The sequence below is a fragment of the Pteropus medius genome, unplaced genomic scaffold (genome assembly GCF_902729225.1).
Source record: "Pteropus medius unplaced genomic scaffold, Ma_sr-lr_union100, whole genome shotgun sequence".
Taxonomy (NCBI): Eukaryota; Metazoa; Chordata; class Mammalia; order Chiroptera; family Pteropodidae; genus Pteropus; species Pteropus medius.
Window position 1 is genome coordinate 24,666,653 of NW_024349800.1, and position 19,501 is coordinate 24,686,153.

Here is a 19,501-nt window from a genome sequence, read left to right on the forward strand (position 1 = left end):
ATGACCTGGATTATAACTAAAATCAACTCAAATATTAAATATTTAAAATATATCCTAAAAGGTAAACTTTTCAAACTTTCCTTTATCACAAATATTATATAATTCTAATGAAAACAAAAGGTAGGCCAACATATCACTTTTTAAAGTTCCCTTCTTAGCTCTTGTCTATATGCATACACAATTTGTGATCATAGTTGTAATCACAGTATAGATATACTTTAAAGCAATATAAACATTTAGACTCAAGACTATTTGACAATTGCAATTAGATTCTATTCTGGGTAAATATACTGTCTATATCATGAAAGATATTGATAACACTATCACACAATCAAGCAGTTCCTAAGACATTGAGAAATAAATCATCAAATCAAAAAGTAACAACAATGCACCTATTAGAATGGACAAAACATAGAATACTGACACCAAATGCTGACAAGGATGTGAAGCAACATGAACTCTCAATTCATTATTGGTGGAAATGCAAAATAGTACAGCATCTTTGGAAAACAATTCATTGGTTTCTTACAAACTAAATATACTGTTACCATTTGATCTAGCAATTGCGCTCCTCGTTATTTATCCAAAAGAATTGAAAACTTACGTCCACACAAAAGCATGCACACAAACATTTAGGGCAGCTTTATTCATATTTGCCAAAACTTGGAAGCAATCAAGAAGTCCTTCAGTAGTGAATGGATAAATGGTGGTACATCCAGACAATGAATATTATTCAGTACTAAAAAGAGATGAACTATCAAGCCATGAAAAAGACATGGAGGAACCTTAAATGCTTACTAAGTGAAAAGTTGATGTGAAAAAGCTACATACTCTATGATTCCAATTATATGACATTCTGGAAAAGGCAAAACATAAAGACATTGAAAAGATCAGTGGTTGCTAAAAGAGAAGCGGGGGAGGGAAAGATGAATAGATGAAACACGAAGGATTTTTAAGGCAGTGAAACCATTCTGTATTATACAATAAATTAAACTATAATGCTAAATATATGTCATTATACAGCTTTCAAAACCCATAGTATGTTCAACACAAAGAGTGAGCTCTAATGTAAACTAAGGTCTCTGGGCAATAATGATGTGTCAATGCAGATTCATCTACTATAATAAATGTACCACTCTGGACCATAATGTTGAGAATGGGGGAGGCTGTGTGAATGTGAAACCAGGGAGTATATGAGAACTCTATACTTTTGTGTCCAATTCTGCTGTGAACTTAAAACTACTTTAAAAATTAAGTCCATTTACATTTTTTAAAAAGTAACAGTAAGATGTTTTAATGATCTTTGTTACTATGAAGAAAACTAACACATGTTTTCATATCAGGAGACATACATGGTCAAAAGAAAATTTGTCAGTCATTTATTTTTTAAAGGGAGCAGAAGACAGTTGTTTCCCCAGAGCTGGCATTGTTACCTACCTCTTCAGAAAGTCAAAAGATAGGAACAAGACAGCACCACAGCTTAAATACACATCCAGTTCCTGTTCTGTTTACTGCTTGCTCTCTCTGTGCAAAAAAACGATTTGGGTTTGGTAGACTTCAAAATGACAGCACTCCACAGGTTTTGACTATATGAATCTGAAAAATGTCAGACTCGTTAGCTAAAAAGATTCTGATTGCTATTAATTTCTTAAGAAAAAATTTACATACAAACTAAACAGTAAGCATAAAGATTAATTTCCTCTTCAAACATGTGGTATTATAACAATTTATTGTCATGGCAAAAAATTTACAGTGTTATGGCCTGAATGTTTGTGTCCTCCCAAGATTCATGCTGAAGCCCTAATCTCCCATATGATGGTATTAGTGCCTTTGTAAGAAGAAACACCAGAGAGCTTGCTCTCTCTTTCCCTGAAAGCATGCACAAAGAGGTGTGTAAGCACAGTGAGATGGCAGCTGCCTGCAAGCCAAGAGAAAAGGACTCAGGAGGAAACCTACCTTCCTGGCACCTTGATATTAGACCTCCCAGCTTCCAGAACTGTGAGAAATAAGATTCTGTTGTTTAAGCCTCCTAGTGTATGGTATTTTGTAACGGCAGCCCAAGCAGACTAGGACATAGTGGAAACTAAAAGCACTTCTACAGCTTGAGCCAATTAGAGCCTGATCCAAACCATTAACTCATCAGGCTCATGACTTCCAGATTTATACCCATTAATGGTATTCAATGGATAGAAATTCACGAAAGGATAATAAATAAAAGTAAAAGGTAATATACTATGATAATTAAAATTCAGTATTTTGTACTATGGAAATAGCAACTTTACAATTCAGGATCAATCTCCTATCTTGTGGATCATGTGAGTTGTTTTGGTTCCTTCTGCTGTACTCATGTGACCATTTTGTTGTTTACTGAAAATCTGAGCTAAGTAGCAACAGGATGTGGTGAAATTCAAACTGATTAATTTTGATCCTCCTGAGAAACCTTAATGATTAAAATGAAGCCTTATTGACACAAATCGGATGTTTTAAACATTTTTAAATCTGGAATGGTAATGTGAGTCAGTATAAAAGAGCAGACATGCAACAAAAATTAAGTTTTCCTGGCAAAGAAACTATGGAGGCCAAAAGACGTCACACTGAAATATATTTGTATTTTCTCCTGTACTACGTGACCACTTCCCCTCAAAGAGAGATTTTGTATCCTTGGCTAAGTAAATCAGGAATTTAATCTAATCTTACAATGGGTAAAGGTGGGTAGGTCACATGGTCTCTTCACAAATAAATAAATCCATCTAAAACACTGCAGAGCTAGCTACATGGTTTGGTAACTACAAGTGAAATAGTTTATGCTTCAGACTACTCAAGAAGTTCTCTTCCTAAATATAAATCTGATTTTATGTCACTTGTCCAATCAAAACCTTTCACTGATTCCTCACTACCCACAGAATAAAGTCCAAGTGCATTAGAAGAGCATTCTTGAAAATAAGGTCTCCTTTATCATCTTGTATCTCACACGTTTGAAAGTGATCTTGGCAGTCCTTGAGCTCAACACACATTTTCATGTTCACATGTCTCAATACTGTTCTCCACTTAGAATCCCTTATTTCTGCTTGTGAAAATCTAATCTTCTAGATCCAACTTAAATATTATTTTACCCTAATAACTGAAATTAATTACAACTCACTGATTAGGCTTTATATTTTGCTTTAAATTCTAATTATTTATATACATGTTCATCTTCCCCAGGAAACTATAGGTTCTTTGTGAAATATACTGTGTCTTATTCATTTTATATTCCCCGCAATACTTAGCAAAATACTTTGCACATAGTTTAATGAATATAGAAATGAACGAAAGACTGCAGACTTGTTTCATTACCTGACAAAATGAATACTCCAATTCTGCATCATCTATCATTCAGTTTACCCACCTAGACAAAAGAAAAGTAATAACTATGCCTAACCTGATGGAATGTTAAAAGGATTTATAACTTATTTACATTATCTGTCAAAAAAATCTTGACAGATAGTCTATAAAAAGTGCTGTTTTCTATTTTTAAGTCCACTAATCAAGTCGGCTTTCAAATCTTAATGTTCTAAATGCCTGAAAGAACAGCCTAGTATCTGCTTCAGCAAAATCTCTTGAGGCTAGATATCCTGTAAGCAATTTGCTGCTTTCCATATTACCCAAGTCTAATTACAGAACATTAAATTCGGAATATATTAAATTACATTGTTATTTAACAAAAAGATCTACAATTCTAGCCACTTAGGGCAAATTTACATGCTAACCCAGAAACTGTGCAAAGCAAAGTCAATGATGAGTCTATGAATTTGATATTCACTTGTTTACCTCCAAACAGATCTCTATCTCTATCTTAACCTTCTCCTACGTAGGTAAGATACAATCTTTGGCCAGATTTCTATAAAGGGTCTTTTAAAGTAATTATAATTAATAGCATATTTGGAATTAGTCCATATTTGTTTATTTTAACCAAATTCGAGTTTCAGTTCAGCAAAATGAATAAGCACTAGAGATCTATAGGTACAATTGTACCCATAGTCAGCAATACCATATTGTATACTTAAATTTTGTTAAGTTTTCTTACCACAATAAAATTTAAAATAAACAAAAATGGTTCTCTGTCCAATGGAAGAGATCTAATGAGAAAATACTAGCTAAATTTTAAGGGTAAAACGTAGTATCCTTGTCATAAGGCAAAAATGGGAAACCTCAATTTCCTCATCAACAGCAGAATGGATAAACATATTGTGATACATTCAAACACTGGTATGGCTCAGCAGGGACTGGCAGATTTTTTCTGTAAAGAGCCAGACAGTAAATATTTTAGGCTTTGCCAGCCATCCAGTCTCTGTTACAAATACTTACCTCTGCCTATGTAGAGCAAAAGACACCACGTACTTTATTATGGACACTGAAATTTGAATTTCATGTAATTTTCATGGGTCACAAAAAATATTTTGTTTTAACCATTTAAAAATGTAAAAATCATTCTTAGCTCACTGGCTATCCAAAAATAGACAGGGCGCAGAGTTAGCCTGTGGGTCATAGTTTGCTGACGCCTGTTCTACAGCAATAAGAATGAATATCTACAACAATATGCAGTAATGCTGAATCTCATAAACATAACGTTGAGTGAAAGAGCCAGACACAAAAGAGTATATACTGTAAGATTCCATTTACATAAAGTTCACAAAAAGGAAAAACTACATTATGGTATTAGAATTTAGGGAAGTTGAGGTACCTAGTGACCAGAGAGGGGCAAACATGTATGTAAATTTATAGGTACAATGTTGTACAGCATATCTTTAGAGCTGATTTATTTTTCTTAACTGAAACTTGAATTTGATTAAAATAAACAAATATAGAATAATAAAGGGGGCTTTGGCATGCTGGTTGTGTTTGGTTTCTTGACCTAGGTGCTGGTTACATGGGTATACTCACTTTGTGAAAATTCATTAAGCTGCTTACTTGTGATCTGTTTACTTTTCTGTGTGTATCCTATAACCAATAACGAGTTTTTAAAAATAAAAGTAAAGTTTCCTTTTCAGAAATAGCTGAAAAGCCAGAAAGGATATAAAGACAGATAATTAAATATAATCTAAAGAAAAGTAAATCAGATATATGATATATGTGTGAGAGTGGAACCCTCAGTGTAGAATTCTCAATAGAAAAATTAAGTTACTTTCTATCTCTATATCAAGGAATTTATTACCTACTAAGCAAATCTGGATGATAAAAATTATACTAGGAAATTGTTCTAGACATCAAAGTTATGTAAGATTAACATGTTAACATTTATCACCTTGACTGTAAGTTAAATCTACTGATTTTCTTATACGAATACCAAAGAGACTAATGTTGTAAGGTTCATTATCTCACGTGACTGTCATTAATTGTAAGTTAAAGCTACTGATTTTCTTAATAAGAACACCAAAGAGACTAATGATGCAAGATTCATTATCTCACGTGTCTGTCATTAATTTTAATGGATCAAAAAAGATTATTAGAGGTGAAAGGGAAGAAGTATGCAAAAAATGAATACATTTTCTGCTATCATTCCTTTATGTACATACATATTCTTATTTATTGTCAGGATACCATGCCTCCCTTGAATGTTAAGTCCAAGAGGGAGGAAAATTGTCTGTTTGGTTCACTGATGTTTCCAGTGCCAGGCACACATAGCAGGTACTCAATAAATGTTCATTTGAATAAACGAGCACATTTTAAGTAAATGATAAATGATTTGTAAATGATTTGATTATTTCAAAGTAACATATGCTCAGGATAAACATAATGAAAATTTAAAGATTTCATAAATGGTATCTTCTTTTAGAAACAGATCTGTAGAAAATTGTGGAAGAGAACTGTACCACGATCAGATGTCATGACAGAGAACAATGTCCAGAATAATTCCATATTGGCATATAAAGACATTAAAAGTTAATCATATATAAAGCATACATAAAACAACTCTTACCACAATTCCTACAATTTAGTATAATACGGCTTGTTTTAAAGAGGGATTAGTTGAAATAATTTTTTATTAAAGATAAACCATAATAGAAGTCAAAATTTATACAAATTACAGTCTAAGACAAAGCCAAAAATGTGGGTGTTTTATTAAGACCAAAAAAACTTGATTTTTTTCATATTTCTGTAGTTTAAAATAAGGATCCATTCCACCAGAATGCATCATTTATACCTTTCTTATGGTATTTACCATATGATACAGGATTCTTTAAGACAGAGACTATGACATTCACCTTTGTGCACAAAGCCTTGTATAGCATATTACAGGCTCAGAAATATTTGAGGGATAAATCAAAGATAGAAATTTTCTTTAAAATCTCCCCACTCAGGAACTCCTTCAAGCCAAGTCAAGTTTCCAGACCCAGAATAGTTGCTTTGAGAAAAGGAGAACCAAAAAGAGATCTTCAATTAATATGGGTTTTGCCCTAAACTAAGAAAAAAACTTACAGAAAACCTCATTACAGGCCATTTGAGCCTATTAAAATACTTTGCAAATTCCAGCTGGTAATCTGTAATTGCCGCTTTATCATGTGTTGTTCAGTGACATTAAAAAGTAACATCTTATCAAACAGTGGCTTGCCAGTCCTACAGAGAAGCAGAAATGTACTTCGTGAGTTATCTAAATTTTCAAAGTGTTCAGTAAAATTAGCAAAATCTAGTTAGACAAAAACTAGAGAACCACATAGCAACCTGTTTACAGAGCCAGAAATGGTATTTCTAAATTCAAATCATCAAACCAAATATTTAGACTTCTTTTGGGCAAGAAATTCTTAGTGTTGAGTAGCCAACGTTGCTTTCTGAACTAGAACATTCAGGAGAAATAATACTTTTAAAAAGAATATGTTGCTTTGGCATCTTTTATCAGTGTATTAGCAAGCCAATATTCTACTGCCACCTAAAGTAGAAAAACAGAATTACTGCTTATAGTTTAAGAATGATAGAAATAGAAGATAAATGAATCCTGAAAGTATGACAGAATGAGTCAAATGTTTTCAGTCCTTTCTATTCATGTCTCCTAATCTAAACATCTTAAGACCAGATATTTTGCATCTATCTTTTATACTCAAGTTAATTTCTTATTAATATTTGCTGTCCAAATGTAAAAGGCTGAAATTCATTCTTAAATTGATTCAAGCATCAAAAAGATACTACTGCACACATTATTCTTCATTTGTAGAGACAAATAATAGATAAAAAATTATCTTACACAGTAAGATCTTTCTACATTATTTAATAAATGCAAAAACTATTGCAAAAACAAGAAGATTCAACATTAAAAAGCATTCTGGCTTTTTCACACTGGCCTTTTCACAAGAATAAGGTACTAGATACATTCCATAAGATAAATCCCAAAACAGAAGCTGATAATACCATTCTTTGATAATATCATTCATTGGCCAAAAAAATCATCATTAATGAGCAGTCAACTCAAGTCATTTTGTAAACATGATACAAGACGCACTTTTAAAGCATCTGTTTTTATTGTAAATACTTTCCACGAAATTTTCCAAATTATCTGGAAACTAGGATCAAATAGTGCTTTTAAATAATAATACATACCAATAATAAAAATATACATCACAGTATGCAAAACATTAACCTACTGGAATATTAAAAAGAAAGTGGGTATCCCTTCACAGAATTTAATCTGTTTGATACTGACATTATACCCAAAAATGTCTTAGCAATATGTTCGTCAAACTACCAAAAGCCTCTGAAAAAAGCTTTCCCCAGTGCTTAGTACAAATGTACTAAATTCCTAATGCTGAAGAATATCATATAAAATCAAGAGTCAAGATGGATAAAATTTTTAAAAGCCAAATGCAGAAAATTATGTATTGTATGTTCCCCTCCACCCACCCACCCATGTCTTAGAGGAGAAACTGTTGGTGATGGTGTTCAGGATATGCTACTCCCAAATATGGCACTTTGACTTATTGAATATTTTAAGCTGAAGGACTTTGAGAAAAGGCAGAGCAGGAAGATCACTCTGACCTTCCTCCGACTCTTTTCCCCTGAGACAGGTCATAAAACTTTCACATGAGAGGTGCCCTCCTGTATTCAGAGGAAAGCAGCATTCTGACCTTGGAAGATACAGGGAAGCCAAGAAAAGCCCTACAAACAGGACTTGCTAAGTTTCCCCCAGTTAACTACAATTACCTCATACTCCTTAACCTATCCTATTCCTCCATGACTGTCCTCTCTTCATCAATCCTAGCATAAAATAAATACTCAGGTCTTCGTTTCCTTATGAAGTCTCCTGTGTCACATAAAACTTTAAATTTGTTTGCTTTTCTCCTGTTAATCTGTCTCTGTCAGTTTAATTTTCAGACCTGGTCAGAAACCTTAAAAGGGTCAAGGAAAAACCTTTTCTTCCCTTACACTGGCTAAAATAAACATAGTAGATTATCTGTGTCAAAAGAAAACTCTTGGAAATTAAAAAACATGATCAAGTGAAAAATTCAATTAAAAGGCTAGAAGAGAATGTTGAGGAATTTTATCAAAAAGTAGAAGAAAAGAAAAAACAAGAAATGGAGTCTACGGCCATGCTACCCTGAACGAGCCTGATCCTGTCTGATCTCGGAAGTTAGGCAGGGTCGGGCCTGGTTAGTACTTGAATGGAAGACCACCTAGGAAGACCAGGTCCTGTAAGCATAAGAAATAAAAAAATAAGGGATTGTAAACTGACAATGTCCTTGCAATCTGTGAGGTCAATCAAGGGTTGCTTCACCTAAAAAAAAAAAAAAAAAATGGAAAATAGAAAAAAATAAAATTTCAGTCTAGAAGCTCTAGCATTTGAAAAATCATAGTGCCAGAAAGAGAATAGAGAAAAAAAGAGATAAGAAAATAATCTAAGTAGTAATACAACTTTTCTGAGAACTAAAGGTCATGTACCTGCGGACTGAAAGGCCCACAGTGGCCCAAATAATGAAATGAAAAAAAATCACACATCAAGGATATTCAGGGAAATAAAGGATAAAGAGAAAATCATAAAAGCTTCCAGAGAAAGACAGATCACACTAAATGAAACCATGCCCTCAAAACTGTGAATCAATTATTTGACAATCTAGAAATATATTCTCAGCCAAACTAGCAATTAACTGTGAGACTAGAATAAAGACACGTTTAAGACTTAAAAAGAAAAATTACCTCTTTCTTAAGGAGCTATCTGGGAACATACTTCAGGATCTGAGGAGAGAGGCACAGTAAGTAAGCTGAGATCCAGTGAGAAGATGGAGCTACAACACTGCGCATCTTGATTTGTTCAGGTGATACTCTAACAGCCAATTTGGCTTCAAAGATCAAGTCAAGAAATTTAAAATGAGGTCCCAACACAGCCAAATCCTTATCCAGGAAGGACATTATCATTACTTTAGTCAATCATATTCATGAAAAACTCTTGCCTTGAACCTGGAGTAGACAACTAGGGAAAGGAAAATTAGTCCTCTACTGTGTCTTTTTCCTTTTAGTAGTTCCTTATATCTAATAAGTAGGCCTTTTCCCCCACACATTTTCCTCTTTCTTTGTTAATGTTGTAGAGTGGGTTAGGAACTACTCTGAATTGCCTATAATTTCCTTAAGATGGCACAAAGCACTCCATGGCTACCTTTTCAAAATACCTGAAACCATTGGCTTAATGTCTATATTCTCCAGATATGATCCACAAAGGCAGGGACTATAGCTGTGATGTTTACTGCTGCATCCCAACCACAGTGCATGGCATATATTAAGATGCTTAACAAATATTTGTTGGATAAGTAAATGCTCAAAAAAATTAATACTGGTTAAGTTGGCTGATGGTGTTATGTGTGTTTTTACATGTCTCAAATTTCTATACTTTAATGAAGTTAAATAATGTTTATAATAAGACTTAATAAGGAACGGCATACAGGTAGCTAAATGCAAAACAAAAAAAATTTTAATTAAATCCAGCATCTTTCAAATGATATTACTCCAATTATAAGACACAAAAAACTCTATTACCATGGGTCTTTCCTCTCTAGTCTAATTCTCAAATTACAATTTTTAATGGCTTCGAGAAGAGACACAGAAACAGTTGTTTAAAATACAAATATTTTTAAGTCTTTTATTATTACACATCTTAACATTATGTTACTGATAAGTTAGTTTCTTATACAAGTTAAAACCAGTTTTCATATGTTGATAGTTTTCACTTGATTCTCAACACTAAATTTTATATTATTTTATATATTCCATAAATTAACATATAAATTTTATATCCTCTGTGAAAAAAATTCCAAATTTAAATTCTATCTATCTCTTACTAAGAACACACACTTAGTACAACAGAACCATTAAAGCTCATTTTTTATGAGCTTTATGAGATCTCATGAGCCTAAAGAACAAGTTAATTGAATCCCTCAAGAGGATATAACAGTAAATAATCCCTATTTCCAGCATTTAGATTTTTATCAACTAACTTTTAAACATAATTTATATATTCCATTGTTTCCAAATAGCAAACATTATGGGTTTAAGAACAAATATTTTAGACAGAGGTCAGCAAATTTTTTTCTGTAAAGGTTCAAGTAGTAAATATTTTAAGCTTTGAAAGCCATAAGATTTCTGTCACCACCACTCAACTCTGTTATTATAGTGGTAGAAACTGCTCTAGACAAGATGTAAATGAATAGTTCTAATAAAACTTTATTTATAAAAATGAGCAGCAGGACAGATTCCTTCCATGGGCCATAGTTTGCTGACCCTGGTTTAGAGTATAACGCCTTCTGGCTCTGCCCATTCAAAGGTAGTGTGGGTTTTCTCTCATGCTTACTTTTTTAATGGCAACCTCCACATTTAAGCACTATCCATTCATTCACTTATTCTACAGATTTTTACTAAGTGCCTACCTCATGCCAGAACGGTATTAGGTGTTAGGAATAAAGAGGAAAAATAATAATAATAATGATAATAATAATAATAATAAAGTCCTGTCCTCTAAATGCTTACATTTCAATAGGGAAGTCAAGAAATAAACAAGCTAATATGTACATAATATAATTTCAGGTAGTGTTAAGTAAGAAAAAAGTAAAGCAGAGTAAAAAGATTCAGGCAGGAAGGATGAGGCTCTTTGGATAGGTCAGGGAAGATCTAACAGGATATCACTTTTAAGTAGAGAACGAATGAATCAAATGAACAATCCATATAATATTTGGGGAAAGAGCATTTCAGGCATATGGAAGAACAACTGCAAAGGCCCTGAAGAGATTCAGAAATACTTAAGATGTTTAACAAAGATAAGAAAATTAGCGTGGCCAGAAATGAGAAAATGAGATCTGAGAAATTGGTAAGAGGGACTTCATAGAAGGACTGTGACTATGGTAAAAGGACTGAATGTTATTTTAACTTTGATGTGAAGTCATGAATATGGAATGGTTGAAAGCAGGGGAGTAAGGAGATATGATGTATGTTTTAAAAGGATTATACTAGTTTATTTGTCAATTACATCTCAATAAACCCTGGGGGAGAAAAGGATCACTGGTAGCTGTGCTGAGAATAGACTACTGGAAGCAGAAGTGGAACAGGAAGACCAATCCATAAATAGTTGCCTGTATTTCTAGACATCTAAAATAGGAAGTAAACATATTTTTAATTCAAATTATAGAGGAAAAAAGAAATGGGTAAATTAGCTCTTATTGACATAACTGAGTATAGGCGTAAATCGACAACAGACAAAACAAAATCCAATAGACCTTTCATTAAATATTTTTGTTTAACACTAAATATTTTTGTTTAATATGAAATTTCAGTGAGGAAACACAAAATCATCACCAATAGAGGGCAGTAGTGAATACCGAACTTAAGCATGCAAAAGATGATCTAGCTTCACAGTTAAGATCTTTCTCTAGAATTCTAGTAACTAACTGGAATTAAGCAGCATATCCACATGGTTAACAAAGGAGCAAGAAATAGATAGTATGCAAATGCATATCTACAAGAAGTTTAAATTATAAATGTGAGCCAAAAAATTTAAAAACAAATGGCAGAGTATTCATATAGGATATCTCCCTAACTAAACACACCATTCTCAATTTATTGATTTCACTGCTCCTCAAGAAGTACCAAAAATAAAACTAGAGCAAGTGAATGGCTAGCTTTTATCTATAAGCTGATGGAAAGTTTACCATTTTGAGATCAATAGACAAAGCTAGAGAGGGACAATGTCCCAGCCAAGTGGGGTGGGAAAGCTCCATTCAAAGTGGAAAACAGGGACTAGCAGTACAAATGTCAGTACATTATACCTGGTTAGAGAGAAAGGCTGAAGCACAGGGAGCACCTGAACCGGAAATATTGCCTATGATGAACGTAGGCAACTGAGAGTAAGGATCCTGTTAACGTGTACCCACTACCTATTCTCTACTGAGTTACACATCCCTTCCTTCCTTTCCTCTTATCCTTGTTGTCCATTTTTATTTTCACTTTCTTCACAGAACTTGATTTTCTATCGATTATTGAAAGGTATGGCCAGCCACCAAATGAGAATTGAGGTACTACTCCATTTTTATCCTCGGTTCATTTCCCTTTGCTTAGACTCCTGCATTTAGTATTTTCCTCATGGCTTCTCCTGTAGCCTGCATGTTGAATGCAAGATTACTGGGACTCCACAAAGACAAAAGAAAAAATAATTTGTTTGACCTCTACTGTAATTTATATGTAAAAATGTATACCCTGCCCACCTCATACTCACTAGGATGGCTACTATCGAAGGAAAGGAAAAAGGAAAAAGGAAAAAGGAAAAAGGAAAAAGGAAAGGAAAGGAAAGGAAAGGGAAAAGGGAAAAGGGGAAAAGGGGAAAAGGGAACGGGAAAGGGAAAGGAAAAGGAAAGGAAAGCAAAGGAAAAAGGAGAAGAAGAAAAGAGAGAAGGGAGGGCAGGGAAGGGTAGAAAAAGAAACCATCACGTGTTGGGGAGGATGTGAAGAAATCAGAACCATTGTGGAATATAAAATGGCACAGCTATTGTGGAAAACAGTATGATAGTTCCTCAAAAAGAAAAAAAAAATAGAATTACCATATGACCCAGCAATTCTACATCTTGGAATATATCCAAAAGAACTAAGGCAGGGTCTCAAAGAGATATCTGCACTTCTGTGTTCACAGCAGCATTTTTCACAATAGCTAAAACATACGAGCAACCCAAGTGTCCAATGACTGATGAATGGATAAGCAAAATGAGGTATATACATACAATGGAATATTTTCAGCCTTTAAAAGGAATTTCTGACATATGCTACAATATGGATGAACGTTGAAGACATGCAGAGTGAAATCAGTCGGTCACGAAAAAAGACAAATACTGTATGATTCCATTTACATGAAATATTTAGAGTAGTCAAAAACAGAGACAGAAAGTAGAATGGTGGTTGCCAGTGGGTAGTTTCGGGAGTTGTTGTTTAATGGCTACAGAGTTTCAGTTTTATGAGATAAAAAAAGTTATAGATATGGATAGGGGTAATGAATGTACAACACTATGAACATATTTAATATCACTAAACTGTACACTTTAAAATGGTTAAGATGATAAATTTTATGTTATGTATATTTTACAATTTTTAAAAACGGAAAAATAAAAAATATATACCCTTCTTAAGATCAGGAATAAAGGTCAGTAGGAATAAAGGAACAAAAAGTTGTTTTACTTCTTGCCATCTCCACCAGTACTCCATATTGAGTACCATCATGCTATAGTCGAATTGTACTACTCACCATATCCTGAACTTGCTCTACATTTTCCTGCCCAAACTGATATTTTCTTAACCTAGAATGCCCTATATGGCTGCCCCTCATTTCAGTCTAAAATATTCTACACTTTCTTCAAGAGGAGCAAAAAAAGCATCTCCAAGAAACCTGCCAAAAAGAATACCTCTCTTCTGTCCAGAATAGCTTACTTGACCTCTATTTTCAAGTATAACAGCATCCTTGAATCATACTTACTTGTGTATATTCTCTTTTACTGAAGATGGACATTCTATCTCTGCTCAGAGCCTTTTTGTTTAAAAATCATGTTTGCTTTTTAGGTTTCCATAAGAATTAGAGAGACATTTACCCCTCAGTGTTGTTTAGAAGGTAAATGAAGATTGGATTTGGATGTCAACTAGAGCCCATAGTATCAGCCCTAGGTAAAACAATCAAGGCTTTCTCCCTTGGTTCCCCAAACCAATTACCTGTGCAGAGGCTGTTTTACTCCCAAAAGGGTTATGCCAGCTCTTCAAACAAAAATCACTCAAAAAACTGAAATATTCTATCATCAGGTAGAGGACTGAAAGCAGTGAGAGCAATACCTGGATATTATTCAGCAATGCATGTAAAAGAAAATAAGAAAGAGAGTTTCCAGGTAATCTCTTCTCTGGGTATCTGCAATTTTTATCTCACTAAAAAAAAAAAAAAAAAAAAAGAATCACAGTATGGTTCACCTAGAGAGAAGTAGCCCCCAGTCAGGGCATCCTAAGCCAATACCTACACACTTGATATTCTTCTTGGCCTGCAGTTCCTTATCCTCATCCCCCCCTAGGCCTACCAAACACTTCAAAAACCCAAGTAAGATGTCAAATTCTCTAGAAAACCTTTTCTGAAGGTTTCCAAGAGTAAGATTTGATAGAAATAGAAGCCATTCATAAGTGATTTCTGATAGCAAGTAAAATTACTTAGATTTTTTAGAATCATACGTGAGATATTATCTCTTACATTTCCACAAGACAATTCATTTACTTTCTGTGAAATAATTGCTTTGGGTTTTTTTTCTGGATTCAAATCCTATCAAGAAAGGCAGTTTTAAAAATAAAAACAGAATTGCCTTTTTAGAGCATAAGCACTTTTGAAATAGAGTGCAAAAGCAGATGAAATTTCAAAATTGACTTTAATCGAAGTGTGATTTTACATTAACTGTTTAGACTACCTGAGCCTGTTTCCCAATCTTTAAAATGGGTGTCCACCATATAAGGTTTTTGCAAGAAACCAATTAAATAAAATGTAAAACATCTAGTACAGTTTCTAACACATAGGAGGCCCACAAAAATCGAAAATCATTTTTACAGTCTACTTCTAGGGTACACTTTGGCACCAGACTCATTCCTATAACCAGTTCTCAGTATAAACCAGTGTTGTCCAATACGGTGGCCAATAGCCGTGTTACTGAGCAATTACTGCGCATTTGAAATGTGGCTAGTCCGAATTGAGATGTGATTTAAGTGTAAAATACACACTGCATTTCAAAAACTTAGTGAAAAAAATAATATATCTTAATATTGCATATTGATTAGATGTAAAGAGATAATACTTTTGGATATACTGGGTTAAATAATATATATTAAAATTAACTTCACCTGTTTCTTTTTACTTTTTTAATGTGGCTACTAGAAATTATTTAATTATATATTTAACTTTCATTACATTTCTATTGGGCAAGCTGACTTTGACCTCAAGCAAGTAAATCTGATCTCTTAACCATACAGTGGACTACTTGACAGGGGTTCTATAACCGCCAATCCACCCCTTATACCGGCTCACTTTAACACTCCCCACTTCCGCGACACTGGAAAGCTGACGACTTAATCGCTCCTAATTTTTAAAAGTATAGAGTGCACAGATCCACCGAGGCAACTCGAAATTGTTACCTACACAACGGAAAAGTATCTTAGGAAAATACCCAGATTCCTCTCCGGTGGGTGTCGGTCAACTGCTGGGGGGACTGGGAGCTTAAGCAGAAAGGGGTCCCCCTTAAGAAAATGAAAAGAGAAGACAGAGCGAGCGCCCAGATTCTGAAGGAGCGTAACGTGGAGCTCATAGAGCAGAGGTCTGAGGAGGAAAGCCTTTTCACCAGTAAGGAAGGCGGGTAAAAGCCACGGCGGAGGCTGCAAGGAGGAGCGGTACCTTAAGAACCCCCCTCATCTTCGCCAGAAAGGGGCGAAACTCCTCGAGTGGAACTTCTGGATAGAGCTGGCTCCGCAGCAGCTCCTCGGTGATGCCCGAATGCCCGTGGAAAGCTTCCTGGGCCAGGCCGCTCAGCAGCCCGCTCAGGGGTTTGCAGCTTTCGAGCTCGCCTGCCATTGTCAGCGGAGGCCCCGCCCCTCAACAGCTGAGTGCAGCCCGCCACGGCAGCCTAAATGGGCCTAAATAGCCCAGGCAGAGGCGCGCGAGGAAAGCAGGGAAGTACCACCAGGGGTTGTTGACAGCTACCAGTTTTGCTTTACAAAACCATTCCCCTTAGGTTGCCAGCACTGAACTGTCCATTCAGTTCTGGAAAGATCACTTTGCTTCAGCTGATTTCCTTCATCACTCCATGGCCCACTTAATGGAAAGAACATTTGGTGGAGATCACTCGAGATAGGGCAGCATTCTACAAAAGTGGCAGTTTAAATTTGGGTTGGCTGCACTCATTCCAGGCCTTGCCAATCCATGAACTGAACAGGATCTATCACTTACATCTAATCTCTGCTTTAATCCTTACCTGTCCACCTTTCGTCCAAGAAAATTTAAACTATCCCCTGATAACATAATGTGTTTGCTTCAATTGTTACTTGCCGTTTTATATACATGTGGCTTGTCTTCCTGGCTAGATCAGTGGCTCTGACCTAATGCTTTCCATAACAAATATTTTGTCAACACCTTCTTTACTATCTTGAAATGAAATGCATAGATAATTGCCTACCCATATAATTTCAATATATTATTCACCCATAAAAAGGAATGAGGTACTAACACATGCTACAACATGAATGAACCTTAAAAACATGCTAAGTAAAAGAAGACACACAAAAAGCCAGCTATTATATGATGCCATTTATATAAAAAGTCCAGAATAAGCAAATCTGTAGAAAAAGAAGGTAGATTAACGGTTGCCAGAGGCTGGAGGAAGGGGGAATGGAGATAATGAGTACCAGATTTCTTTTGAGGGGGTGATAAAAATGTTCTAGAATTAAATAGTCATTATGATTGCATGATTTTATGAATATACTAAACCCCACTTGGGTTTTAGGATGGTTAATCGTACACTTTAAAGGATGAATTTCACAGTACGTAAATTATATCTCAATTTAAAAATCAATATAATGACCTAATTGTAATTTAGGATAAAAATAAAAGTAATTTATAATGTATATATTTCAATGTGTGTATGGGCACAACTACTCTAGGTGGCTAGGAGACATAGAGTAGCCTAATGCCTGTGTCTTTATGTAGAACCACCTGCGACTTCTATAAATTCAAATACAGGTATGCTGTATTGATGTCCAGAGAGAGAGAGAGAGGAGAGAATGAAAGAAGAAAGAGCAATTGCTACTGGTAACATGATGTTCTGAAATGTAAGCAATGGTTGGTAAAGTTGGGAACAAAAAGCCTTCTTTCCTCACTTTACCCAGTAATTGCAAACCAAAAATGTTCTGTGTATTTTAAAGCCATGTTAAAAATACACTGTATACTTTCTTCAATTAAAAAAAATAATTAATTAAAAAAAGAGAGAAAGATGCGATTCTACTCTTGGGATATGCATAGATTTTTCTTTTAAGCAAAAGGATAGTGTACCAGATGCTTTCTCCACAAGGCTTAAGAACTCAATTTGCCATTTTATTACTGAGATCAAACCTAGTATTCTTCATGTTAAAAAAAGAAATGGAAATTTATTTAACTTTCTAAAATGGTATATAATAAAAATGTTCAGATCCAAAATTTAAAAAATACACTGTGTTCACATCTATGCTGGAGTTAGATTTCAGGCTCAGACAATAACAAATAGGTACATTTTTCACCTACATGAATGTCCCCTGCATGGCAAGATGTCTTATATCCCTGGCCCCTGTCCAGTCTGGGCCATTCCTTCCCCTCCATTATTGTGAAAACTGAAATACCCCTTTCCAAATAGTATGACCTTGTGGCATTGTTAAGAGTCACTGATCTAGACTGCTCTAATTAATATTTAGCTAGTGTTTGCCTGAAGTTAAGAGGCATTCTTTATAATAGAAAAGACATGATATTTCTTTCCCTAAAGGAATTAATTTTCTAAAAGGCAAATTCAGAGATGCTTTTATAGCTCCAAGAAAAGCAAACCTAGACATAAACTATATATCGTGTTCAGTGTACCTACAGGAGTTGCAGAGACTGGTTGACACAATGGAAAAATAAAAGGGTTGTGAGTGGAAACAGCACAATTAAGCACATGACTTCCAAATTACCCACCAGAAAGGCTTTATTCATTTCCATAAAACCTTAATAACACTGATATTTATTCATGATCATTGTCATTTGATACATGAGAAATATAATCTTACTGCTTTAATTTGTATTTCTTAAATTTTGAGAGTGAATAGTTTCTTTTATATTTATTGACTGCTGTATTTCTTCCTATTTTCTTGACAACTTTCTATACGGGATTCTGTCACTTCAGTGATTTCTAAGAGCTCTTTATACATTAGAAATATGAATGTCACCTATATCGTAATGTTGTTTTCTTTTTTTAATACCTACAGCACCTGGTATTCCTAGGTAGTCTCTCATCCAAGTACTAACCAACCCTGACTCCACTTAGCTTCCGAGATCAGACAAGATCGGGCACGTTCAGGGTGGCAGGGCCACAGACACCTACATTGTAATGTTTTCCTTGGGTTTATATAGTTGAATCTATCAATCTGCATAGAAAAAGTCTGAAAAGTTATTCACCAACATGGTTATAGAGTTTATCTCTGAGTAATTGAGGATGGTTTATATTTTCTTCTTTCTGCTTACCTGATTTTTCTAAATATCTACAGTATACATGTAATACCATTGTAATAAAAAGTTATATAGCTAGAGCAATTCAGCAAGAGAAAAAAAAACAAAAGGCATCGAAATAAGGAATGAAGAAGTCAAATTGTCACTTTCTTATTTTTATTTTTTTTAGGCAAGGCAACCCTTGGTTGACCTCACAGATTGCAAGGAACTTGTCATCTTACAATCCCTTATTTTTTCATTTTTTATGCCTAATAGCACCTGGTCTTCCTAGGTGGCCTCCCATCCAAGTACTAACCAGGCCTGACCCTGCTTAGCTTCCAAGATCAGATGGGATCAGGCTTGTTCAGGGTATCATGGCTGTAGAACAAATTGTCACTTTTTGCTGATGACATGATTCTCTATACTAAAAACTATTAGAAATAATAAATAATTAAAGTTTCAGAATACAAAATCAATGTTCAAAAATCCATAACATTCCTATATTCTAATAATGAATTTTCAGAAAAAAAAATGAAAAGAACAATTCCTTTTGCAATTGCAACAAAAAGAATACCTAGGAATAAACCTAACAAAGCATATGAAGGACCTGTACACTGAAAACTATAAGACATTATTAAAAGAAATTGAAAAAGACGCAAAGAAATAGAAAGATATTCCATGATCTTGGATTAGAAGAATCAACATAGTTATGGAAGGCACCAACTTAAACCTGTGTAAAGAACCTTACTCTTGTTTACCCTGCTTTTCCTGGTTATTGCCCCATAATTG

At 34.5% G+C, this 19,501-nt stretch overlaps 1 protein-coding gene and 2 pseudogenes across 1 annotated transcript in view; 1 reads left to right on the forward strand and 2 right to left on the reverse strand.

Annotated features, from left to right (window-relative positions):
* The window catches only part of COMMD1 (copper metabolism domain containing 1), a 108,747-nt gene extending 92,639 nt beyond the window's left edge, over positions 1–16,108 (reverse strand). Inside the window, exon 1 of the mRNA XM_039887045.1 lies at positions 15,902–16,108. Coding sequence (XP_039742979.1) covers positions 15,902–16,078 — 177 coding nt within the window. The 5' untranslated portion in view covers positions 16,079–16,108. The remainder of the gene's footprint in view (positions 1–15,901) is intronic.
* LOC120622515 (uncharacterized) lies at positions 8,549–8,667 on the forward strand (annotated as a pseudogene).
* Positions 16,109–18,979: 2,871 nt separating the features above from the next.
* On the reverse strand, positions 18,980–19,098 carry LOC120622498 (uncharacterized; annotated as a pseudogene).
* Between the last annotated feature and the right edge of the window lie 403 nt (positions 19,099–19,501).